At 39.9% G+C, this 27052-nt stretch overlaps 1 protein-coding gene across 2 annotated transcripts in view; it reads right to left on the reverse strand.

Annotated features, from left to right (window-relative positions):
* Window positions 1–27052, reverse strand: part of CNTNAP4 (contactin associated protein family member 4) — a 238368-nt gene that overhangs the window by 100689 nt on the left and 110627 nt on the right. For both annotated transcript variants that reach the window (XM_044255693.1, XM_044255692.1), the window contains exon 4: window positions 10897–11044. In XM_044255693.1, coding sequence (XP_044111628.1) covers window positions 10897–11044 — 148 coding nt within the window. The remainder of the gene's footprint in view (window positions 1–10896; window positions 11045–27052) is intronic.

Below are 27052 nucleotides of genomic sequence, written 5' to 3' on the forward strand. Positions count from 1 at the left end.
CACAGGAAAAAGAGTTTAATAGATACATCTGGTGTATTTATTTTAAAGAGTAAACTCTTTAAAAAATAATGAATTTCTGAAGAGCACGAGAAGTGCTCAATTATCAATGTCACGGGCCAGGCTATGCAGCAAGAATGATTTTGAGCCATCTGTGGGTTCTGTGGCTTTTTCTCTGTCTGTCAACTAATGCCTGAGCTGACTCACCATGGCGATTGTCAGTGACCTGAATCCTCCGCGGTGAATACCTCCGTCTCAAATCTCCTCATTTACAGCAGGCAACAGGGAAAGGAGAGACTCACAAAGACTGCAGACCCCATTCTCCTATCAGCAACCCCAGGAAAGAGGGAGAGACTGCTTTATTTGCATGATTCAGAAATACAATCTCCCGTGGAATGAAGAGTTTTCCCATACCATATATTTAAATTTCTTTCAGGGAGTTGCGTCCGAAGTGGCATTGCTGAAATGTGTGTTCTCTGCTCCTTTCTGTAAGCATGTATTTATGGCGAGCTCCCTGTGAACAGTGGAAGGCACAGGAATGCATAAACCCAAAGCACCTTTTTTTTCTGTCAAGGAGCTTCCATTCTAATGGAAAGATGCACATCCCCGAGATGGGATTTTTCACACCAGTGCTTGGATCTTTGCTTTCTGCCTCGGTGCTGGGTCCGAATGATTTCTAGCAGGTACAGGAGTCGATCCACTCAGCCTCAGAGAAAGATGTCAACTAAATTGCGGATGTGCCCCTGTGTGCAGCAAACAGTTCCCCTACCTCTGCATATTTCACATAAACGCAGTCCTCATTGTGATATCTACCACTTGACTTGGTATCCCTCCCTCACACCTACATCCTACCCCTGCTCCAGAAGTTTGAGACTGCAAAATGGGAGGTTGCTCTCTGAAAAACTGATGCCCTCCCCCTCTTGCCTAAGTGGATGACTAAGTAACAGTAATGGCAGATGAGCCGAGGACACTGTGAGGATTATCTGACCAGAAGGACAAGGTTAAAGAAACCTCTTCCCTGGAAATGAGTAATCTCATTGCAGGCTGAACTGTACCCCGGAAAACGAGCATGTTTATCTGCGCTGGAGACGGTATGTGCAGAAAATTGTGGAGGTGGTGGCGGCTTGCCCCTGCAAGGTGTTTTGGGGGAGAAATTGGTTCTGTGAATTCAACTGTGAATCATCGCATCACTGATGAGGTCAGTTGGCTAAGAAACGTGGAGAGACAAATTGGAATAGAAAATGCGTGAGCTGGAAAACAAATCCTTGAAAAACATAAAACTGACTTTATTAAAGGTCATGAAAGAGTTCCTGAAAAAAACACGAGTACCTTCTATTAATTCTGTGGCAAGCACCCCAAAAATATAAAGACAAGAAAACCTGCTCTAAGTGGAGAAAGAACAATGGACCTAAACTCTTCTGTGCTAAACATGAAGTTGGTCTCCAGTACTGAGCACATGGCTTCCTTATCTGAAAATTACTACCTATGAATTTCTAAACAAACAGATGTCCAATTTTGACTTCTAAGAAACATAAATCAGACTGAGTCACCGTTAAACTATTACATGGTGAAATATGAAAGCAAGAGCAGGATGTATTGGTACTTGAGATCTGCAAATTACTGAACTGGGTTTTGAAGAGACGGCAAGGAGAGACCAAGCACTTGTGAAATCAACAGGAAATGGGTTGTACTATTTTTTGCATAGTAGCATCAAGGAGCACAGAATGATTTAAGGGACTCTTAAGTTTTAAACCAACCAAAATTAATACAATAAAAAGGAAGAAGATACGGGATCAAGGGCAGCACCTAACCACAGAGAAAAGGTGACTTTACTATCACAGTTTTAAATAGACTGGATTAAGATCAGTGATTGCACTCTAGGAGGTTATAGGAACAAACATGATCACTGCCACTTAAGTATCCGTCTAAATTAACCTTTTCAATAGGTTTGAAATGGGTAACATCTCCCACATCAAGGACCCCTGACTGTGTTACTGGCGGACAGAAGCTATATTTCTGTTTCTCATATTTGTAAATTTTGTAATGAATGCCACAGAAGTCACTTAAATGCTGAGTCTCAATTTCCTTATTTGGAATACACGGAGGAAAATTCCAATTTCTCATACCACACAAAAAGCTGTGGGTTTCAAGTGCAAGTATCAAAAAACCTCATTTATTATATATTTTGTATGCCATTATTATCATTTTAATAATAACTAACATTCGAAATCTCCTATGGTCATCTCATAGTTCTTTAATCAACTGCTACTATAGAAGTGTAATACATCTGGGGCGTTTTTTCTTTTATTCATTTTTCAGGTTTTATCATGGCTAACTGAATGTTCTTCTTAGTTTGTCCACACAGCAAATAGTTACTGAACATTTACTGTGCCGAGTCCTACAGTAGGAGCTGGTATTACAATAGCGAACGCATTCTGTCCTCACGGATCCCCCAGTCTGAAGGAAAAGAAAGATATCCAGCAACTGTCCCACGTGGACAGATATATTTACAAACTCTAAGGGAGCATGAAGGAAAAGTGCATGGATGTACAGCAATTGTGAACAGGGAGATCTAAATTAGGCTTTGATTGGGGACAATATGTTTGAGGAAATGAAACTTACTCTGAGTAGATGCCCACCTTTGTAAATGTCTAGGGTCAGGAAGAAGAAGGAGGTGTGGGGAAGGGGGTGTATGAGTCTGGGAGAGGGAGAGGAGAGGTGTGAGGAAGGAGACTGGGAAGGAGACTGGGTGTGGTGGCATGAAGGAGATCGGAGAGGTCCACAGATCACCTGACCCAGTGAAAGCCTGCTTCCAGGTTTTGTTGGGATGGATCCATTTTGGTTTTGTCCTTCACCCTGGGACGTACGTAACAACTGGTCCTCAGATTGGTCTTTGCTCGTAATGCAATGACCTCTGGCTTTTCAGTTAAAAGCCCAAGATGTTTAACTAGAGTCCCTCTAGATTGGCAGGACTGATTCTTTCTTTTTCCAGACGGGTTCCTCCAGGTACGAGGTAGATGCTGAAGTCTTCGGCACCTGACCTCTCCCATCCTGCTTTTGCCTGGGCTCCTTGGTATCTCAGGTTGGGCATGTGTGGTTTTCGAATCAGCCAAGGACTGAGGGGAAATTTCTATGCAGGAGTTGAGACAAGGCCCTCCCTCTCTGAATCCCTCCTTTTCAGGATTCCGCACCCAATTTCTAGCCACTCTGGCAGCCTTGAACTCTGAACTCTGTCTCCTCAGTCCTGTAAAATCTGGCTACTTTCTGCTTACACATTATGACGTCTGTAAACTAGGATGTGTTTTTAGGAAAAGGTCGGTTAAATGTGGATCTCTCAGAGTTTGCTTTCCTTCTTTCCAGAATCAAATCTTATCAATTTCCAGCCTGTTTCTGACTTGAACTTCAGAGCCCAGAAGGTTTTTTTTTTTTTTTTAATGCATATTTTGTATCCAGTGATTACAACCACAGCACGATAGCCCAATAAAAACAACTCAGCTAGAGTGGTACTGAAAAGCACATCATCTTTTGGGGAACGTTTTAAATCACTGTCTTGGTTTTTTAATTTATTTAGGATTGTGAAGTGGGAATATGCTAATTCGATTATCCCCTTTTTATTTATTACCTGGAATATACCTTCAAAGAGAAATTCTCCCTCATCTTCTACTTGGTTACCTTGAAGTACAGATCACACAGGAAAAGTAGGATAAATTCTTGATGTTTCCCTTCATTTATTAATTTTCAAAATAATGAGTTGGTTCCCTCATATCTCTCATAGGTAACCAATTAGATTTTCATTTTTTAGTACTGTCATGAGCCCATTCACTCAAAACTATTTAATATGTTGCAAAACTGCAGTTACTGACGCCATCATATTTCCATTTTGGGTCAGGGAGAGCCTGCTCAGTTTTTCAAACTAGTATCTACTGATGTAAGTTGCTCCAGCTTTTAATAGCTTTTACGTTATAAAATGCGTATTTTTATTTCTTTTAAGTTGACATGAGTTTCATAATTGTTGACTTGCTTCCATTTGTTACATAGAATCCATCATTTTCTTTTAAACAGCCTGGATTTAAGCAAATAAACACAATAGTTTCTATGCTATATGTAGTTCCTCTATTTCTATAGCTCTTTTCTCTTCCAATCTTCTCAGTTGTCCCTGTGCTCTGTGTCTGACCTTGCACAGGCTGCACATGCCACCAGGTTGGTGAGAAAAGCCCTCCAGAGGCTCACAGCCCCTGCCCTCCTTCATTCTTTCATCTATCGAGAAGACTCGTACCCAAGAAGGAACATCTGACTATCATACAGTATCACGTGCACCTAGTATGACCACCGGGAGCAGAACAGCTGTTCTGGGAACACGTGAAAGTGTCCTCTGCTCCAAAAGTGACGTGTCAGAGAAATGGTCGGAGACAGTGATTTCTCTGCTGAGAAGTGACAAGTACACTTCTCCTTCTCTCATTCCTCAGGAAACAACTTCCAAGTTTTCTGACATAAAAGTAGAACATGCTCTTGCGACAAGTACAAGACTTGTCTCGGTAGAGAGATGAAGGCTACACATGCGGTGATGGCCCCGGGTACTGCACAAAAATCCTAGGTCTAGAAAAATCATGAAATCACGGCATGTTGGAGAAATGGAAATGGTTCAGGATGGCTGGACAGCTGGAGGCTGTTGAGGATGAGGGAAGAAGCTCACGGAGAACAAAATAAGGATGTTTACCCAAGGAATAGGGAAGAGGAACTTGGGATTTACACAAAGGACAACTGTCGCAGTGGTTCATCCACAGTTAGAGAATACCCTCTCCTGAGGCGTCACCCCCCCCCCAGACATCTCCCACAGTCACTTCCGCTCCATTTTGTTTCCCTTCCCTGCCTCTGTTTACCAGTGTTTACCTTCCTTCGGGACATTTCGTAGAGTAGTATTTCTATACCAGCAAACATTTTCTCTCCTTTTCCCTTCTTCCACAAGTTATTTCCTTACCCACATCTCTTGTCTAGCTCTATAAACATGTTCACGGCTGCTATGGCCAAGACATCTGAAATTTATACTTTCTCTTTGAACCCATAAAATTTAGCTTCTCTTCTCTCATTACTCAGGAAACAACTTCCAAGTTTTCTGACATAAAAGTAGAACATGCTCTTTGATATGGATTTTCCATTCACTTGATGTTCCTTCATAACAAGTTACGGCCCTAACTCACCCAGACAGAGGGTAATAAAATTATGTGTGGCTCTCACAATAGCCACTGTCCCTGCAATATTCATTCGAGCAGCTTGCACCTGTAACTTCAGTGAACACAGGCAGGAGGCCCCGGTATCAGCATAAAAATGCATGTTATCTGAAAAACGGGGTAAAGGACCCACTTTTATTATCATAGAAATGCATCTCTCCTTTTCAACGACATGAGTAATTGTCCAAAGACAGCACTTTTTACTTTAATTCTTAACAGCACTGCAGTAAGTGGGAAGTCATGATTTAATAACAACGATATTCACACAGGTTTCAATTATCCACCTTCGACTGAGAGCATTTACAGTTCCAACCTTCTGTACTCCCCAGGCCGGCCCTCAAGGAGTCAACAATGGAATTAATGATCTCCCCAGTGCCTCTCAGAGCTCATCACTCTCCACGGGCCCTCCCAGCATGGCGCCACTTTCCAGATGCTTGTTCTAGTCTGATAAGTCAGGGACCCTCCCATGCAATCACTAAGTTCTCTTAATTCAACATCCCCGGTACATTTGAGTCTGATTTGAGACAAGAGAACCCTCTCTCCTGATTGCTGGCCCTCTGGTTTGAGGCCCCACTGTCACTGCACACGTGAGATTGGAAGCCTCCCAACCGAGCTGCTGCCTCCAATGTGTGCGCCCTTACTTTCAGCCTGAGTGACCGCTCTCAAATATACACCAATCCTACCAGCAATTCTCAGCTCTGTGCTTGATCAATGTATGCCCACCCCACTCCAGGCTCCCATGTGAAAATATCTGCATTTTAGTTTCAAACCTCTTGCTATAAACATTCTTGTATTAATCTCAATTCATCAACCACTCCATTCCTCACTTCCCACATTCAGGCCACAATATTTTACACTGAGTTTGTATAATTTTTATGACATTGCCTCTTCTGACCCCTGGGGTCAAACTCCTCATGTTAGTTGCTGTAAATGTCTGTTTTTACCCATGCACCCCATACACCCCCCCCAAACCCTACAGCTCCCTCTCACTGACATTAATAAGCAAGTTGAGAGCCAGCTCTGTAGGGTCCCCATAGACCCCTGCGACAGCTGTCACACATGGTGGTCTTGCAGGTTACCTTGGCAACATACATATACATTGATTTTTTTGGCTTGTATTGTACAGTACTATAAATTTTGTTTTGAGTTTTATAACTTTGTAGCATTTTAGATAATGTTGCATTTGTGCTTTCTGGCGCAGAGTTGAAGAACTATATTGAATAAACCTAGGGTTAAGATGCAAAAAATATTATATATAACAGTAATTCCCAATTATTGAAATCCAAGTCAAAACCACAATGAGATACCACCTCACACCAGTCACAATGGCTAAAATTAACAAGTCAGGAAACGACAGACGTTGGCAAGGATGCAGAGAAAGGGGAGCCCTCCTACACTGTTGGTGGGAATGCAAGCTGGTGCAGCCACTCTGGAAAACAGCATGGAGGTTCCTCAAAAAGTTGAAAATAGAGCTACCCTACGACCCAGCAATCGCACTACTGGGTATTTACCCTAAAGATACAAATGTAGTGATCTGAAACATATGTACTTGAATGTTTATAGCAGCAATGTTCACAATAGCCAAACTATGGAAAGAACCTAGATGTCCATCAACTCATGGATAAAGAAGATGTAGTATACACACACATACACGCACACACACACACACACTGGAATACTATGCAGCCATCAAAAGAAAAGAAATCTTGCCATTTGCGATGACGTGGATGGAACTAGAGGGTATTACGCTGAGCGAAATTAGTCAGTCAGAGAAAGACAATTATCATATGATCTCCCTGATATGAGGGATTTGAGAGGCAGGGTAGGGGTTTGGGGGGTAGGGGAGGAAAAAATGAAACAAGATGGGATCAGGAGGGAGACAAACCATAGAGACTCTTAATATGACAAAACAAACTGAGGGTTGCTTGGGGAAGGGGGGTAGGGAGAGGGTGGTTGGGTTATGGACACTGGGGAGGGTGTGTGCTATGGTTAGTGCTGTGAAGTGTGTAAGCCTGGCGAGTCACAGACTGTACCCCTGGGGCTAATAATACATTATATATTTATAAAAAAGTAAAAATAAAAAATAGAATAAAAGGGAAAAAAATAAAAACAATTCCCAATTGTTAAGAAATATACATTATTAAAATTTATCCCTATACCCAATAGCTAGTAGAGTTCTTTCAGCAAGTGTCAATAAGTACTTAAAAGGCAAGTGCATGTATGATTCATAGAGCCGTCAATAGCACAGGCTTTAGAAAGTAATGGATGTGAATTTAAATCTTAGAACTAAAACAGGCAGTCTGTGTAATCCTGGACAGAGTTCTTGATTTCTCTAAGGTTCACTTTCCCCCACGTCAGGAGACTTGAGCAGCCTGGTATTCACCACTCTTGAGTGAGTGGCTCAGGCAAAGCCCAGGAAAGAGTCCCATTGACTTGGTGCAAGCAACGTGGACGCGCAGGCCAGCGGGGGCATGCGGTCCTCCAGGCCTTCACGAGAGGCTCAATGAGCTCCCAGCATGGACAGGTGTCCTGCGACACTGTCCCAGCACAGAGACCTAGACCACTCCCCAATACCACTTCTCCTTTTTATAGGGATTGTAGGAGAACGGCCTTGTGTATCTGAAGAAAATCCAAGCTGATCTTGGATCTGGGGTACTCAGGGGAGTTGCAGACGAAATTCTACAGCTGGGTTCGTGGGCGGAGTATACCTGCGGCCCTTCCTTCCGAGGACAAGGATTGCTGACGGTCCCACCCATTTCCGTACCAGCAGCCCAGAGCAAGCCACAGGGCTCATTCAGCAAACAACTCTGGTCCTCTCCTCTTGCCCCTGCATAAAATGGTAATATTCATGCCCCTACTTCACTGTGTTATTAGGACTCGAATCTGAAAATGCCTAGAAAGAAAATACCTGATACATATTAACTATTTCATAAATGATGGTTTAGTAAATGCATGCTTTAGTAAATTCATATTCTGCAAGGCTGATACCATGAACAGGTGGACAAGAGAAATGTAACCCAAGAATTAAAGACCATTTGATCAAAGATCCTCCCTTAAGGCACTCACACCCACCAATCTTGAGGTTATTTTAGGTTACCTATGAGAATATTTCTCCATTGTTTATATGTTTTTCTCTTATCCTAAATTATACAACAGAGTCCCGTCATACCCTTTAACCGTAGGTGTTTACATTTGAATTAAAATCTGGTTGGCCCTCGGGACTGCTCCTTCAGTGGTGGGGCAGCGAGAAGAGGAAGCTGATTAAAGGTGTGGACAATGCCTCACTGCAAGGGACAGCTACTGAAGGGGCAGGAAGAAGACTGCTCCTCGGGAACGCAGATCAGTGAAAGCGGATGGAGATCTGAGTCACCGTGGAGCACACGTCGGAGAGAAACCAAAGGAACCCATTCCTCAGCAGTCACGTCCATGGGGACATCACGAGGGTACTTTCGTTGTGGAAAAACAGTATCAGTAGTCTTGTTCAACTGATGTTGAGTTGACATCCCAGACTGAGGGTGGATTAAGTGGGGGAAATGGCCTCATATTTCTAAGACTCTCTTAGATGTGTGGTTTTTAGGATTAAGTTAGAATGCCTATAAAAACCCTACCTGACAGAGAGTAAGTGCTCAAGAACCGTTAGCTATGTTTACACTGCAATAAATGAATATTTTGCAAGGCGCATGCTCCGAGTAAGGAGAGAATGCAACTAGAAATACAAAGCACTGGAAATTTGTTGTGCTAATTATCCACCGTGTAGCATGGGCTTTGCTAAACTCTATGATCCAAAGACAAGAAGACAGACTGTCCAGGTTCTGTGTTCCAGAACTGCACTTTGGGGTGGGATGTGTTTTTAAAGGATGATCTTATTCAAATGGATCGGTGCAAAGGAGGCGCTAACCCATGAGAGAAGCGGCTACGCTGAAGCGGTGAGGCCAAGAGACTGAACGGGCAGACAGTGAGAAGTGGGCTGCCCATGGCTCCTCTCTGGGACTTAATAGCTGGATGGAGCCCGAGCTTGCCGCTGGGCTCTGGAGTCGGGCAGACCTGGCTGCAAACCCAGCTCTGTCACTTCCCATCTTGAGCAAGCCATCTGCCCTGAGCTTTTAGCCACCGTGTTTGCAAAATAGAGAACGGAGTAGTTATCCTGAAACATGTATCCGGACTTCTAAAAAAAATTATAAACTACCTGTTAATAAAATGTTAGACATATAATAAGCACTCAAGAAAGCATTGCTATTTCCAGCATTAAAAAATTAATGCTATTGGGGGGATGCCTGAGTGGCTCAGTCAGTTAAGTGTCTGTCTTTGGCTTAGGTCAGGATCCCAGGGTTCTGGGATCAAGCCCCACAACAGAGTTTCTACTCAGCGGGGAGTCTGCTTCTTCCTCTCACTCTCCCTCTGCATTTGCCTCTTTCTCAAATAAATAAATAAAATCCTTTAAAAATTACACTATTAATATTAGTCTTACTGCCATTATTATTATTATTATTACTATTGATATTCGTACTGTGATCACTATTCTATAGGCCCTGGCAGGAACAAAGGCTGGTCAGCTGACCGTTGATGTTGGGAGGGGGTGTTTTGGGGTGCTGGGAACATCACCAACCAGCGTAAGGAGACCGGCGGCCTGTGCACCGTGGTCTGTCTGTCTGGAAGAGTTCAGACAATGTCAACAAGTTGCCTGTCCCCCGCATGACATGCCTTCCCTTCCTGCAAATAAAGTGAACCAGCACCTAACTTGACTTACATCAAAAAGTGATAAAATGTGTGTGAAAAAAGCTTTCATGGCTAAAAAAGAAAGGTTCACTAGAGGAAGAATGATAGAGAAGAACCAACCAGTCCTGGGCTCTTCTCCAGATTCTTCTGTGTGTTAGACGTGAGATGCTGGGCAAATTACGGAATCTCTCCAAACCTCAGACTGCTCATCTGATAATTGTAGATCATATTAACTAACTCATTTTTCCATAATAAAGGAGCATCTAACAGGATGGTGCGGCTTGAGGTAGGCTATCAATAACTCTTAGGCCCCTGCCCCACAAAAAGATATAATAAAACGCTTCATTAAGAGGAGACTAAGTGAAATCTGTGGTTTCTATCATTTTTTTATGTGAAAGTATTTCAAACACATTTTATATTTTGGCAGAGGTCTTTACCTTTTCTATGAATTTATGCTGAAGGGACAGCACGTTTTATAAGTGAGTTATGTGGCGTATTATTTTTAGGCTGGAGAGACAAACATTCTTTCAAGTCCTGACATTTGACTGGTCATACTAAATGGAACACCGTACCTTTTATTAAATTCAGGATGCCTAAGTGAAACATCATCAAATACAGTCCATGGCGGGGAAACTCTTAATATTTGAAAGTCAGGGTCTAGCTAATAATATTAGATTTGGGAAAACAGACTCACACATGTTTATAAACAGCTACTTGTGTCTGTTTATCTCGGTATGGATCGATCTATCTATAAAATGCTTCCATGTCTGATTTAAAATATAAAGCCAAACGCTAAAGTCAATATTGCCATGTATGGGCACAAAAAAAGTTTTCCGCAAAAATCATTCCTGTTTTTCTCTTTACATAGCTATAAAGTCCATTTCAGCATACAGGTTGGCTTTCAAAACATCTCCTCTGAAACCTATGCCGGGGCATTGGATAAACAAACACTTACTGTATGCACATCCGAACACCTCGATCCGCATTCCGATTCTGCCCCTGGGGTTCCACTCTAAAGGGATGAAGCGCAGAAACCGGGCTTTGATAGAAGGCTGGAGTCTGTAGTACACAACACTGTCAGCATTTGCATTTCCTGAAAAGCCCTAAAAGAAAAGGGAAGGAAGGAAATCAATGCATCTGGAGAATATCCGTTTCACCCCGCGACCTCGAATGTCAATGAACAATGCCTAACGTACTTTTTCCTGTAAAAATGGCTACCTGCTTCAAGAAAATCCTATTTCCAGTTACACAGTAAAGCCCCCCCATCCACAGAAGGTACGATTGCCCAGGCTTCTCTTTATATTGAGAGTAGCTGAAATTCCACCTTCCCCATTAAACCAGCTTTCAACCATTTCAACCTTTCAACCTCAATAAACTTGTTTCTATAAAGTTCAGATTAAACTTAAAAGGTATTAACATTGTGAACAGCACCCAAAAAATTTGAGAAAGTCTTCTTCCAGGGTTCGAAAAGTAGGGTCTGATTCAGCAAAGAAGTTGCCTGTCTCACCAATGAATGATAAAACTTAGGACGTTTCTGTTGTTTCATTTTCTCCTCTTATTACCATATACAAGAGAATCGCCCCGCACTCCATTCAGAACACTCTGATACAGACCGTTCAACTTCACAGAGCTGCCAGATACGCACATTAAGAATTGCTACACGTCAAAGTTATTTAATTAAAAAATAATAAAACCAAAGCACCTGTATTTAAAAAAATGGTTAAGGGAAATTGGAAGCAATAATAATTTGGAAAGACCTACAATTAGACTTACAGACTCTAGAATCTGAAAGACCTTGAGAATGGTGCTAAGCTAGCACAAAGTGCAGATGAGGAAATTAAAGGTCAAAGAGGTAGAAAATAAGGGCATCTGGGTGGTTCAGTTGGTTAAGCATCTGCCTTCAGCTCAAGTCCTGATCCCAGGACCCTGGGATCGGGAAGCCTCTCCTCCTGCTCAAATAAATAAATAAAATCTTTAAAAAAAAAAGGTATAAAATAACCTTCTGGCATTTGTAAAGCTACGTAAGGTGAGACCCAGAGCTACCTTCCTTCTGCCATAGCGGGGTGCATCTGCCTAACACAAAGCTCCCCTGCAAAACTGACACAGGACAGCGCCCAGCATCAGAGCGGCCCTGTTTACACCTTCATGCCCAAGGGTAAGGCTTCAGAGGGGAAAATGTTCGAGGGAAGCAGAAGTTGTTCTCAATAATTCGTACTTTTTATCTCTTCTTCTCCTCTGCTACCCATCCTCCCTTCCTCTTACTTCTTTTTCTCCTTCTCCTCCTCCCCCTTGTTTTTTGTGGTCCCCCCCCCCCCGGCTTCTGGAACAATCAGCATATGCCAGAACAAAAAAGCAATCTATTCAGGCTCTCGGTGGGTCTGCTGACCATGGCTGGGCCAGCGCATAAGGTCAACCTCATGGACATTGCACAAGGTGAAGGTGAACACGTTAGGAATACCAATACACAGGAGTCTGCTCATTTTCCTACTTTTCTTTCTAGTTTACAAATATCCCTTTAGCAGCATTTACCGAATCATTTTTTTAAATGTTTGGTGTTTCATAGTCAAACTGATTTTCTTTGACTCCCTTTACCAATCAGTTCTCTACCTGCTGCCCTCCCCCGCCCCCACCGATACCCCAGGCAGCCCGCTCTCAGGCTCACGTACCACAGGCCTCTGTGATGGTACTTCCAAATGATATCCCAAATCGGGGCCTCTGTCTCCATCTCAGCTAGGACCACCCAGCCGCACAAAGCATTACCTCACCTGAACTGCCTCAGTGACCTGCTCCTCATCATTTTTGTTCTCCTGCTCCCTGTCGCCATTCCCTCCACAGGCCCCATCTCTCCTCCTCTGAGCAGTCAGGAATACCTTTAAGGGCAAAATCAAACTGCGTCACCCACACCCACTTAGAACAAAATCCAAGCTCCTTATCAAACACAGCCTTTGACAACACCTCCTTCTGCTTTCACCACACCGTACCCCCCGGAACAGCCAGGCTCGGTCCTGCTCGGAGCCTTCGCAGCCGCTGTGCGTACTACTCCGCAAGTGCTCTGTACAGCCAGTCCCCTTGACATCTCAGGACTTGGTCAAAATATGACCACCTAAGTCAGACCCTTTCTGATCACAGTTTCAAAAGCGGTGTCCCTGGCGTACCCCTGCATCTGACCTTCCTGTTTTGTCTTGTCCATATTACTCATTATTTGGGGTCTTCTTTTCTTGGACTACCTTGTTTGTTGATTTCATCCCACTAGACCGGCTCCATTAAAGCATGGACCCGCAGTGGCCTCCCTCCACAGTACCCAGAACAGGACTTGGCTCGAAGTGGTTCCCAATAAAAAATTTGTCAGATGTGTACATTTGCGAAAGACTGTGCTAAAAACAAAATAAAATTCAACAAGTTTCTCGATTACAGACCCTCTCAGAGCATGTCAAACGTGAATGTGCGTGTTGCTTTGTATCTCCTGTAACCAAGACAGTCCTCCTATTAGGCCCACATTCCTACCTACTGTTTCCTACAACACAAATAGGAGAACACTGTTTAAATCCACAGATATTTTAACTCTTATAACCAGTCCCTTCTAAAAAGCCCCATTCCCTCCACTAGTCAAAATTTTAAACTCTGGGCACTGGTGTGGGTGTGTGGGTGGGTGTGTGGGTGTGGGTGTATGTGTGTGTATGTGTGTTTACCTGCTCTTCAAACCAGGGTGATGTGCATCCAGAGTAACGGCTCTGGTCCATCACCATTCAGTCCTAACCAGACCCTCTTACACTTCAATTCTCTTTTCCTGGGCGCCACTGGCAGGCTAATACAATTTTGATTTCTTTCAGTGAACAGCTAGATGATGAATCAGATAACCCTCCCAAGATCTCACATTTTTCCAACATTAACGTATGTTCACAGATTTAGACAGATGCCACTATGATGATCTCAACATCTTAAGGGATTAGGAAAACAGAGGCATAGTGGCAGTGGCAACAGACAGGTAAGTGGAATGGGGAGGTCTACCAATGGCAATCTTTCACATTTTACCTGATCGATTGATGAGTTATTTAAATTTTAAGAACATAAAGAAGAAATATACGGTGCTTAGCTTGTATATGTAATAAAAACAACTTGGCACATTCAAAATTTTAAGCAGATTTTTCTTACAAAGGGCAAGGGAGATTGTGAGGTAGAGGGTAACAGATTTTTAGCACAGTCCAGCCATAGCTGGATTTTAAAAACTGAACATGTATTAATTGTATAAAAATTAGTAAAATGAAGTAAGATGGAGACATAAGAAGTGTGTGTACACAGTGACAGGGCAGGCAGAATATTATTTCTTAATGCTCTGAGTACCTCAAATTTAACTTTCTAGTATCAAGGTCATTGGGGGAATATGCACCATTACTATTAATTAAATATTATCTAACTGAATTATAATATATGTTTGTCTTGCTCCCCATGTTGAAATTTTTTCAATACATAAGATAACAAAGGTTCTGCTGTGGAATTCTGTATTTAATGGGCATTCAGTGTTAATGAATGAAGTGTGGGGTTGATGTTACATTACCTTGTAAGTTAACAGTTCTAGGCATATTATCAGGTTTCAAATGTATTTCCTTTGCCTAAGAGATATTTCTCAATTTGATGTGAAGATTTTTTTGATACCATCACAATTCCTAAAAGAACACATGGATTTAGGGCCACCCGGGTGGCTCAGTTGGTTAGGCATCTGACCCTTGATTTTGGCTTGTGTCCTGATCTCAGGGTTATGGGATCAAGCCCAGTGTCAGGCTCCAGGCTCGGTGCAGAACCTGCTTGGGATTCTCTTTCTCTTTCTCCCTTGCCCCTCCCCCTGCTCATGCTTTCTAAATAAATACATACATAAATAAATAAATCTTTAAATAAATAAAATACATTTCTAAAAAGAACACATGGATTTCAATTGTTCTTTTAAAAACATAATTTTACTACGTGGCTGTTTGTCTTTCTTTTTATTATATAGATTCTGAATTTTGGTGTCTGTCAGAATTACCTGACAGAATTTGGTGTCTGTCAGAATTACCTAGCTATTTAAAAGTGCAATTTCTAGATCCTGCACCTCATACACTAAATCTGTGAGGGGGGGCCTGGAATCTGCATTTCTAACGCATTCCAAGCCCATTTGTGCTGTTGGTCTTTAGCTGGCTTTGAAATTTTTTCTGGCTTGTGGATACACCATGCTCTTTTTCCCCTCCCAACATTACTGCAAAACTTTTCAGGGAAGGAAAAGATTTTAGAAGAAGGGTTCACCTGGGCTAACCTCCAAAGAGAGAAACAAGGAGCATATGTGTTCTGGTATCAACCTAAAGATGTTCAGTGTGTCTCAGCATCAGGTAGAGAAGAACTAGGTTATGTCGCTGCAGTATTTCCATCAACCCTGTAGAGTAGTCATTCTTGTACCCACTTTAAAGAGGAGGATAATGAAAATTACAGAGGTTGTGCGCCTAAAGCCACGCAGCTAGGAAGTGGCAGAGTAAAGATTTAATCTCGGGCTTTTCTGACCTCACAGCACATTAATTTAGCCAAGCTATGAGTAGACCTCACTCTAACAGAACATGAAAGCAAGCCAACAATCCACCCTAAAGGAAGCCTGATATTTCATTGGAAGCTCCCCCCTGCCTGCTTTTTCTCATAATTTACATTTAAAATCTTTGACACATTGAGAGTAATGCGAGTTAGATGATTGCTGAACGTAGCTCTACCAGTTAACGTTTATAGACAAAAGGATTTTTCTATAAACATCACATTTTCTCAAAATTATTGGAGTAGAAAAATAAAAGACAAATGTTCGATATTCAATAGGACTCTTGCATAAAATGATAACCTCCTAAAAGATACAGAATGTAAAAGAATATGCCAGTATTTCATCAACTATCTGAAATATCTACAAATAGAAGTACAGTGATGTGTCTTATGTGACAAAAAATCAAAGGACTTTAATTGTATTTTTCTTTTCTTTGAGGCTTGATGATTTTCAAACTCAATGAGGTATTCATAGATGATTTAGAAATGTATTTCTAACTGAGGCAATTTATGGAGTTAATGATTTAAAGTTTTTTGCAAGACTTTAAGTATTTCCATAATGATTCTAAAGTTTATGAAGAGGTATAATAGCATTAATCTATTTTATCAATATTAATTGAGCAACTCATCTATGAAAGTCAAGATGCATAAAGGGAAATGCCCATATGGCAGTTCTTAGGGGATCCAAAATGCTGCTATAATAAATCAGAAACATGGGACCACTTACAGGTAGTTATACAGCAGGCTACATAATTACATAAAAATTGGTTTTGCTCCCACCAAAATAAACAGCAATACTAATATAAATTCAACATGACAAGCAGGCAAGCATGTAAATCCCCTGACCTCTCCTGTTGTGAGAATTCATGTGACTCACATATGACCTATTTCCAAGTACAACTCATTGTGACACAGTCAGCTGACATGCAGACACTAAATGCATCATAACAATAAGCTGTCTAATGGAAGCCAGCTCTTTGTTCTATGATGTTCGTTATAAATATTTACCAAGTGTGCCAATGTGCCTCCCAAGAGGTTGTCTAGTCTAAAAACCAAAAAATGCAAAAGAAAGGCAAAGAAAAAATAAGAACTCCTAAAAAGCAGAGAACTTGCTAACAAAAACCCAGATAAGCATAACTTTTAAACATATGTTGGACAAGACTATTGTACCTATATGTATAAAAGCTGATTCTCTCTTGAGTGTGAATGTCATTCATTTATTGTAAGAGAGGAATAGCAATGAGAGTATAGAAAGCAGATTCGAAAGTTTTGTTCTGTGTATATGACAAATCTCACATTTCAAAATGAGAATATAGAATTGTATTAAATAGAATTATTTCTACCATCCCTCTCTGAAAATATTCACAATCTTTAAAATATTTATTTGAGGGGATATCAAATTGTTGGCAATATTTCAGTAAGGCCCATACCTTAGCCATTTTATTAGAATCTGTGGAGACACCAAGTTGTAAAATACACTGTTTCAGCCCTTTTAGCATGAAAAGGTTTCAATTCTCAAGACAGCAAGATCAAATGGCAAGAGTGAAAAAGCATGTGAAAGATAAAACCTTGGCTGTAGTTTGTAACTATTGTTCAGAAAAAGCAATAAATTGTTATGGAAGATATGCAGACAGGTCATTACCCTTGAATTTATATTAGGGTAATAACATATGTTGAATTTAGTGGAAGACTAAGGTTTTATTGAGATGAAAAATAACTTGAGCTTAAAAAAATAATCATATTATGGTTGGTAGACTAGAAAATTCTGAACAATCCTCCTGCTAGAAAAACTGTACAAAATGGAAAACAGGGAGTGAAGTGCTAAAAGACAATAAAACATTAAATGTCCAAGATCTGGAAGAAGAAGAAAATCTATGGAAGCGAACCCTACTTTTAAGACCCTTTACTCTTTCTAGGACTGCTGAAGAGAACCTGAGATATGAAGCACCTGAGGTAAAAAGATCTCTTTTTACAAATTCACAGGGCTAAAGACAAAATCTTAGTTCTAGGCCCCCCAAGGATGAGAATACCCTATAAGCTTCCTACAGCTTAGGACACAGAGTAAGTCAGAGACAAACAACTCCTTAAGGGACTAAAATTCAGTCTACTGTCTTCTCAATAATATTAAGATGGTCAGAGATGTCTAGTACTCATTTCTACCTGCAGAACCCAACGTAGTTACACTCCACACAAAGATATCCTTCTAGGTCACAAATTGTTCATTCTTCAAACATGATGTCCTATACACCACAGAAAGTAATAAAGCAGCAGCAAAATCTGTTCTTAAATGGAAACTCAGAGAGATGGGTCATGGAGGTGGCGAAGTCAGTTAAGTGCCTGACTCTTGGTCTCGGCTTAGGTCATGATCTCAGTGTTGTGATCGAGCCCTGTGTCAGGGCTTGGAGCCTGCTTGAGATTCTCTCCCCCCCTCTCCCTCTACCCCTCCCAGTCAAGCTCTCCAACTCGCTCTCTCTCAAATAAACAAATAAATCTTTTTTTTTTTAAGGGAAATTCAGAGTCTTGGATACACAGACATATATATTGGTAAATAGAAAAAGTATCAGCTCTGTATTTAAAGACCTTGGATATCATTCTTGTTCTCTATACAAGAAAGCTGCACAAACTTAAAATCATGGACTTTCTTAGACCTATCAGAACACTGAGGTTACATGCACTATGGACTAGATTGTGTCCTTCCAAAACTCATGTTGAGGCCCTAATCCCAAGATAACCGTTATCTGAAAGTGGGGCCTCTGGGAAGTAATTAGATTTAGATGAAGTCATGAGGGTGAGGCCCCCCTGATGGGATTAGTGTCATAATGATAAGAAGAGAGACCAGAGCCGGATGAAGACACGGTGAGGCTTATTTCTACAAGCCAGGAAATGGGTTCTCACCAGGAAGTGAATCAGCCAGCAACTTGATCTTAGACTTTCCAAATTCCACGACAGTAAAAAATTAATGTCTGTTGCTTAAGCCTCCCAGTCTATAATATTTTTGTGACAGCAGCCTAAGCTGAATAAAACACATGGCAAACTGCCACCCTGAAATCTGGAGAGACAAGACCATCCAAAGACTCAGAGATGAGATCTGTCCACCTAGAGCAGAAGCCCCTGGTACCATAAACTGATAGGGTTGCTTATAGGGTAATATTGATAAATTTACATAGGCTGAGGGTAGACTGGCATGAGAGAGAGAAACTCTTGAGGACCACAGTCTTAGAGGGCCCCCACATTTTTATAAACTTGACTTCCAGGAACCTTTCCATGCTCTTTGTGAAGATCAGAAAAAGATTCCTTCCCAGCTCTGGCAGAGAGTGGAGAAGGTAACCATTGCAAAATATGCCCGGAGTGTTCTGTACACCAAAGGCCTACTGTCCAGGGGAGAAGATTTTACCACCAGAGCCTCATCCCAATTAGGAAAGAACATTCCTCCTACACTGGTTTACTACTCTCCATGCCCCACCTAAGGGAACAAATAGTCCTCAGGAGTCAGTAGCCAGGAAAAGAAGTACGGGGCAAAGGGAAACAAGCCACACCACTAAAGGAACACTAGTGAAGGTCACAGTTCCAATACAGAAACCCATTAGAAACACTCTAATTTAGCTGGAATATTATAGAATGCTCTCATCCTTCTATCATATCATCATACCAACAGAACTCTAGTATACTACTAATAGCCGAAAGAACTAGAAACACAGACTGCCTTGGAAGAGGACCCCAAAGTCAAGAGGGGAGGCAAAAACAAGAGTCCTAGATGAATTTGAAGCCTCTGGCACCTGTATCACCTACAGCAAACATTAAATACAGCCCAATTCCTTGCCAGATTAATATAAATCCTCACACACACACACCAAAAAAACCTATTCACTTCAGTTCCTATTGCTAGATACAACATGTCCAGATTTCAGGAGAAATTGCAAGGCATGCCAAAAGGAAAAAAAAAATTCTGCAGAGACAAAACAATCACTGGAACCAGTCTTACATATGTCTCAGATGTTGGAGTTATCAGACTAGGAATTAAAAACAACTGTGATTAGTATGCTAAGGGTTCTTTTTTTTTTTTTCTTTTTTTCCCATTTTATTTTATTTCTTTTCAGTGTTCCAGCATTTATTGTTTATACACCACACCCAGTGCTCCATGCAATACATGCCTCCATAATACCCACCACCAGGCTCACCCAACTTCCCCCCCTTCCCTCCAAAACCCTCAGTTTGTTTCTCAGAGTTCACAGTCTCTCATGGTTTGTCTCCCCCTCCAATTTCCCCCAACTCACTTCTCCTCTCCATCTCCCAATGTCCTCTGTGTTATTCTCTATGTTCCACAAGTAAGTGAAATCATATAATAATTGACTTTCTCTGCTTGACTTATTTCACTCAGCATAATCTCCTCCAGTCCCGCCATGTTGATACAAAAGTTGGGTATTCACCCTTTCTGATGGCTGCGTAATACTCATTGTATATATGCTAAGGGTTCTAATGGGACAAGAGGACAATATTCAAGAAAGATGGGTAAGATAAATAGAGAGATAAAAACTCTTAAGAAAGAACCCAAGAAAAATATCAGAAATCAAAAACATTGTGACAGAAATGGAAGATGTCTTTGATGGGCACATCGATAAATTCAACACAACTAAGGAAACAATCAGTAAGCTTGAAATTATCAGAAAATGCAAACTTCCTAAACTATAATGCAAAAAGAAAAATGCAGAAGAGAATGTCCAAGAACTAGGGATAACTACAAAGGTTGTAACATGGGCGTAAGTGGAATGCCAGAAGGTAAAGAAAGAGAGAATGGAGTGAAAGAAATATTTGAATAATGGCCAATGGATTTTCCAAAATTAATGACAGACACCAAAGTAGACCAAGGAATTTCAAAAAGTAACAAGCAGGTTAGAAATCTGAATAAACTCTATACTGAGTCATAACATAATCAAGCTGCAGAAAGCCAAAGATAAAGAGAACATTTTGGAAGAGGCTGAGAAAAACAAATGCCTTACCTACAGAGGAACGAGGATAAGAAGTATATTGGACTTCTCATCAGAAAACATGCAAGCAAGAACAGAGCGGAGCAAAATATTTAAAGTGTTGAAAGAAGCAAAAATCGACTTAGAACTCCACACCTGGAGAAATTATCTCTCAAAAGTGAAGAAAAAATAAAAACTTTCTCAGACAAAAACCAACAGAAGTCATTGCTACCAGACCCGCTTTGCAATAAGTATTTAAAGGAAGTTCTTTTTTAAAAATTTTTTTTAATTAAAGGAAGTTCTTTAGACAAAAGTTAAATGATAGAAGTCAGAAACTTGCAAACAAAAGAAGAACATTCAGGGGCGCCTGCGTGGCTCGGTGGATTGGGCCGCTGCCTTTGGCTTGGGTCATGATCTCGGGGTCCTGGGATCGAGTCCCACATCGGGCTCTCTGCTCAGCGGGGAGCCTGCTTCCCTCTCTCTCTCTCTCTGCCTGCCTCTCTGCCTACTTGTGATCTCTATCTGTCAGATAAATAAATAGAATCTTAAAAAAAAAAGAAGAAGAAGAACATTCAAGAAGGAATAAAAAAAGATACAATAAAATAATTTTTCTTATTCTTAGTTATAAGATGACTGTTTAAAGAAATAATACTAAAAATGTATTGGGTGATTATGGCATACGGATAAATTAAATGAAGGGCCGCAATGTTGCAAGGGATGAGAGGGATGGACTGGGAAAACTCTAACATAACTGCACTACTTACTAAGTAAGATAATGTTATTTGAAGATGATCTTTGATAGGTAAGGGCAGTCACTAAAATTTTTTAAATTATATGAACATGCAAAGAGATAAAACTGAATAATACAAAATGCTCAAATTCAGATAACAAATCAAAAAGGGGAGAGCAATAAGCAAAAGACAAATGCAACAAATGGAAAATAGTTACATATATAGTAGATAATAATCCAAACATGTCAATAATCACTTTAAAATCAAATTGTCTAAATACAATATTAAAAGACAGATTGTCAGGGAATAAAGAACGATGAGACCCAACTATATGTTACCTGTAAGAAATTCACTTATAAAAATCCACAAAAAAATCCACAATATAAAGACTAAAATACATTAAAAGTAAAAGGGCAGAGAAAGATATACTATGCTAATGTCAAAAATCGAAAACTAACAAAATTAAAACCACCAGATTAATAAAATAGTAATTAGTAAGAGTTGATTGTGCATATAAGAACAGTTCAAGAATTGGGAGCTTTCATAAGCGATTACAGGATGGCTTTATGAAGTGAAAATGAGGAACCTGTTTAACCTTTGCAATGATCGGTTATTCCAATGCGGGTTTCCAGATGGCAGGGGACTGACTGAAAGTGGTTATCTTACACCATCTTTAAGGAGATGACTTAAGTTTCACTTATGTCCATGAAATAAGCTAGATTTAATTTTGCTTATGGGGTTTAAATGGTTTTGTCTGCTCAGGGAATTCTCAAGTTTGGTTTTCTTTTTGTATTTTAGCCTAACACTAACACTGATCTAAAAAAAGCTGGAGTGGTCACATTAATTTCAAACAAAGCAGACTGCAGAGCAAGAAAGATTATCAGAGATAAACAGGCACATTGCATAATGGCAAAGCAATCAATTTTCCAACATGGTGTAACAATCCTCTATGCGTAGCACATAACAACAAAGGGTCAAAATACATGAGGCAAATGCTGATAGAACTGCAGGGAGAAATAGACAAATCCATTATTATAGTTGGAGTAGTTGATATATCAAAAAGACAGAAAAACAGTAAAAATATAGAAGACCTGTATATCAGTATTAGTCAACTGGATCGAATTGACATTTTAGAATATTCCATCCAACAGCAGCAGAAACATCCTCTCAAGATCGCATGAAGAATTCACGAAGACAGACTGCATTATGTTGGTGCAGCCACTTTAGAAAACAGTGTGGAAGTTCCTCAAAAAGTTGGAAATAGAGGTCCCTGTGACCCATCAATTGCACTACTGGGTATTTACCCCAAAGATACAGACGTAGTGAAAAGATGGGGCATGTGCACCCCAATGTTCATAGAGCAATGTCCACAATAGCCAAACAGTGGAAGGAGCCAAGATGCCCTTCAACAGATGAATGGATAAAGAAATGTAGTCTATAGACATAATGGAATATTACTCAGCCATTAGAAAAGATGAGTACCTAACATCTGCATCAATATGGACGGGACTGGAGGAGAATATGCTGAGTGAAATAAGTCAAGCAGAGAGAGTCAATTATCATATGGTTTCACTTATTCATGGAACATAAGGAATAGCATGGAGGACATTAGAAGAAGGAAGAGGAAAATGAAGGGGGTGGAAATCGGGGGGGCAGGGCGGAGATGAACCATGAGAGACTATGGGCTGAAGGAAACAAACAGGGTTATAGAGGGGAGGAGGTGGGTCGATGGGTTTGCCCAGTGATGGGTATTAGAGCACTGGGAGTTACACACAAACAATGAATCATGGAACACTACATCAAAAACTAATGATGTACAGTATGGTGACTAACATAAGATAACTAACATAACATAACATAATTTATATATATATATATATATATATATAAAGAGATCATACAAAACATTCAGAAAGGCTGCATTATGGACCCTAAAACACACCCTCACAAATTTTATAAAAACTGTGAACTGTACAAAATATGCTCCCAAACCACAATAGGATTAAACTAGAAATAAGTAATAGAATGATAGCTAGAAAGCCCAAAAATATTTTGAAATAACCCAAGAGCTAAGGCTCAATTTAAAAAATTGATCTAAATGAAAATAAAAATATAATTTATCAAAATGTGTGAGATACAGCAGCATTTGTAGCATTAAATGCACACATTAGGGGGGAAAAGAACTCAAAGACCTCAATAAATAATCTCTGTTTCTATCCTATGAAACTAGAGAATGTAGAGCAATATAAATCTAAGATAATCAGAAGAAAAGAAATAATAAAAATTAGAGCACAAATAAGTGAAATTGAAAACAGGAAAACAATAGAGAAAATTAACAAAATCAAAAGCTCTTTCTCTGAAAAGTCTCTGAAATCGATAAATCCCCACTCATGATGTCCAAGGAAAAGTAAGAGAGAAAGAGCCAAATTACCAATGTCACAAGTGGAAGAGAAGTCACTGGTGCTGATCATTCTACTACTATCCCAAAGAAGTTACAACAATCATTAAGAGGTTACTTTGAATAGTTTTTGAAAACTCAGTGAGCAAGCTCTAAATACACAGCAACTTGCCAAAACAGTTGAAAACCAGGAAAATCGGAGTTGCCTATCTCTGTTGGCGAAATTAAATCCATAATTTAAAAATGTTCACATGTAGAAAATTCCAGGCCTTGTGAATTTTTCTAAAGATCTAAGGACATTTAAACATTTAGGGACAAAACCATACTGATCTTATATAAACACCTTCCGAAAGTAGAAAAATGGAATGCTTCCCAACTTGTTTTGTGAGGCTAGCCTAGCTTGATATCAAAATCTGACAAAGAACTTTCAAGAAAGAAAATAAAAGCCAATCTTACTCATAAACATAGATTCAATTATCCTCTAAAATAGTCGCAAAATTATTACAGATTACAGAAATAAAGAAAAATTTTCATAGATCATAACTTAATCAAGTTTCTTCCAGGACCATAGGATTGCTTAATATTTAAAAATCTTTCAAGGTAATTAATCAAACTGAAGAAAATATAATCTTCTAAACAGATGTAGAAAGAGCATTTGATTAAATTCGACATCTAAATGTGATTAAAACTTTTAGCCAAAAAGGGAATTTCTAAATCTGTAAAGGACATCTACAAAAATCTTACAGCAAATCGTCACATGTTAGAAGAAATGCTGAGATCTGCTTTGAGTTTGGGAATCAAAGCATGTTCTCTATAGACCCTTTCATTCAACGTGAAGTGAATATTCTGATTAGGGTAAGAAAAATATTTAACAGATAATATGCATTGGAAATAAAGAAATAAGCCTGCTGCCATTCATAGGTTGCATGATTGTTTATGTAGAAGTTTCTTTACTTTATAGCATGTGCTTACCAAATCTGCTGAATGAAAGTCTATGTATCGATATGCATTGAATTTACACACTTATTAGAATGCCAAAATCCACAACATTGACACTACCAAATACTGGTGAGGACACAGAGCAAGAACTCTCATCCACTGTTAGTGAAAATAGAAAGGAACAGGAATCACCAAGGTACTCTGGAAGAAAAACAAAGTTGGAGGATTTTCTTGACTGGTTATCAAACCTCAGAATGTTACAAAAAAAAAATGTTACAAAAACAACAGAATGTCATATTGCCAGAAGATGACTTAAACGGACCAGTGGAACAGAATAGAGAATCCAGAAACAAATTCAACATAATTACGGAATGGATTTCTGACAATGTTCGCAATGAAATCAGTTAGAAAAACAATAAACAAAAGTGCAGTGCTGGGTTGATCAAATACTACACTGGGGGTGGGGGGTGCCTGGGTGGCTCAGTGGGTTAAAGCCTCTGCCTTTGGCTCAGGTCATGATCCCAGGGTCCTGGGATCGAGTCCCGCATTGGGCTCTCTGCTCAGCAGGGAGCCTGCTTCTCCCCGCCGCCCCCCACCCCCGCCTGCCTCTGCCTACTTGTGATCTCTGTCTGTCAAATAAATAAATAACGTCTTTAAAAGAAAAAAATACTAAATTGGGGGAAGAAGAAGAATTAAAAAAAAAAGAAAGAAAAAGAAAGGAAGAGGGAGAAAAAAAGGAAGGTTGATCACTCCCTTAAATCGTGTGCAGAAAGACATTCCAGTAAGATTGTAAAGCTAAATGTGACTAGAGCTAGCAGATGTGCTAGAAGACAGCACAGCTGGATACCTTCACAGCCTGCAGGAGGGCAAAGGTGTCCTAAACATGACACAAGAGGAAAGGTTGACACATAAGAGGAAAGGCTGACAAATCAGAATATATTAAACTTAAGAACTTCTGTTCATTTATAGATGTTAAAATAGTGAAAAGAGAAGCCAGAAAATGGAAGAACCTATTTTTCAGTAAACGTGTGTCCAGGATTTACAAAGAAACTACAAAGCAATAAGGAAAAGTGGGACAAAGAAATACCTAGGTGACTAGCAGACCTATGCAATGGTGTCCAGTCTCATTAGTCACAGGACACTGTAAATTCAAACCACAGTGTGAGAGTTCAGCCTGCCAACCAGAATAGCTGAAATGGAGGGACAATAAAAAGCTAAAGTTTAAAGAAAATTGAGAATACCAAGTGTTGTCAAGAATATGGAAGAAATGGACTTTTCATACACTGTGATGAGAGTATAAATGAATATGATCTCCATAAAGTTTTTGACATATTCCACTAAAGTTAAGCATACACTTAGGAGCCAGCAATTGCCCTCTCAAGAGTGTACCCGAGAGGAAAGCAGGCCTTGTGGACCAAAGGCACATGAAGCCTCCTGAAGTACTATTCAGAACAGTCCCCAAATCCAACTCACATGTCCATTTGGGGAATGGATAAACACATTCAGAAACACCCTATAATGAGATGCTGTAAAATAACTGAAAACAAACCAATTATACCTATACACGACAAATGGATATGTTCCTCGAACAAAATGTTAACCCAGGTAGCCACATGTTAAAAAAATATATATATGTTGCATGATTTCTTTTGAATATAATTCAAAACAGGCATTAACATTCAGAAGAGTGAGAACTTTGGGAGAAGGAGGAGGTAGTAGTGATCAGGAAAAGGATGAAAGGAAGTGTTTGAGATATTGTAGTATTCTTGGCCTAGATAATATTTACATAGGTGTTTTCACTTTTTGATAATTCAGTGAGCTCGGGGGTGTGTGTGTATGGGTACCTTTTGTCTTCTCAGATATGTGTAGTACTTCAATGAAAAGTTAAATGAGGCGCGCCTCGCTGGCTCAGTCAGTTAAGCACCTGACTCTTGATCTTAGCCCAGGTCTTGAGCTCACAGTCATGAGTTCAAGTTCTGCCTTGGGCTCCACACTGGGCGTGGAGCCTACATGAAAAAAATAAAGGTTAAATGAAAATAATTACACTAACTTTGCAAAAGAAATAAATCCTTAATGCTTTAAAAAATCAGTGAAAACAATCAAGATTTAAATTTGCATGTATTTATCCAAAAGCAAAAAGGGAAGATTTTGAAGAATACTTCATTAAAATTGTATTTTTCACTTTTGTGCTTTTCTATAGATCATTAAGAACACCATGAGAAGTACCTTTCAGCTTCAGATTTTAGATATCATATAATTTTTCATGCATTATACCATAAAGAGCTCCATTAACATCTTTCCTTTTACCATTAATATCACAAAGAATAATGGTATTCTTACGACCATTCCCATTAAAGTAACTATTGTTCACTGATGAAAGAAAACTACTGAGTTTTCTATTAGAAATATTACAAAATTCAAAGTAAATTATTCCTCACCTCTGCCTTCTATTAATGTTTTTATACAGTCTTTCTAATATATTGATTGGTGTTCAGAATGCTTCAAAATGCCATTTATTTATTAAATGAC

The sequence above is a fragment of the Neovison vison genome, chromosome 7 (genome assembly GCF_020171115.1).
Source record: "Neovison vison isolate M4711 chromosome 7, ASM_NN_V1, whole genome shotgun sequence".
NCBI classification, from domain to species: domain Eukaryota; kingdom Metazoa; phylum Chordata; class Mammalia; order Carnivora; family Mustelidae; genus Neogale; species Neogale vison.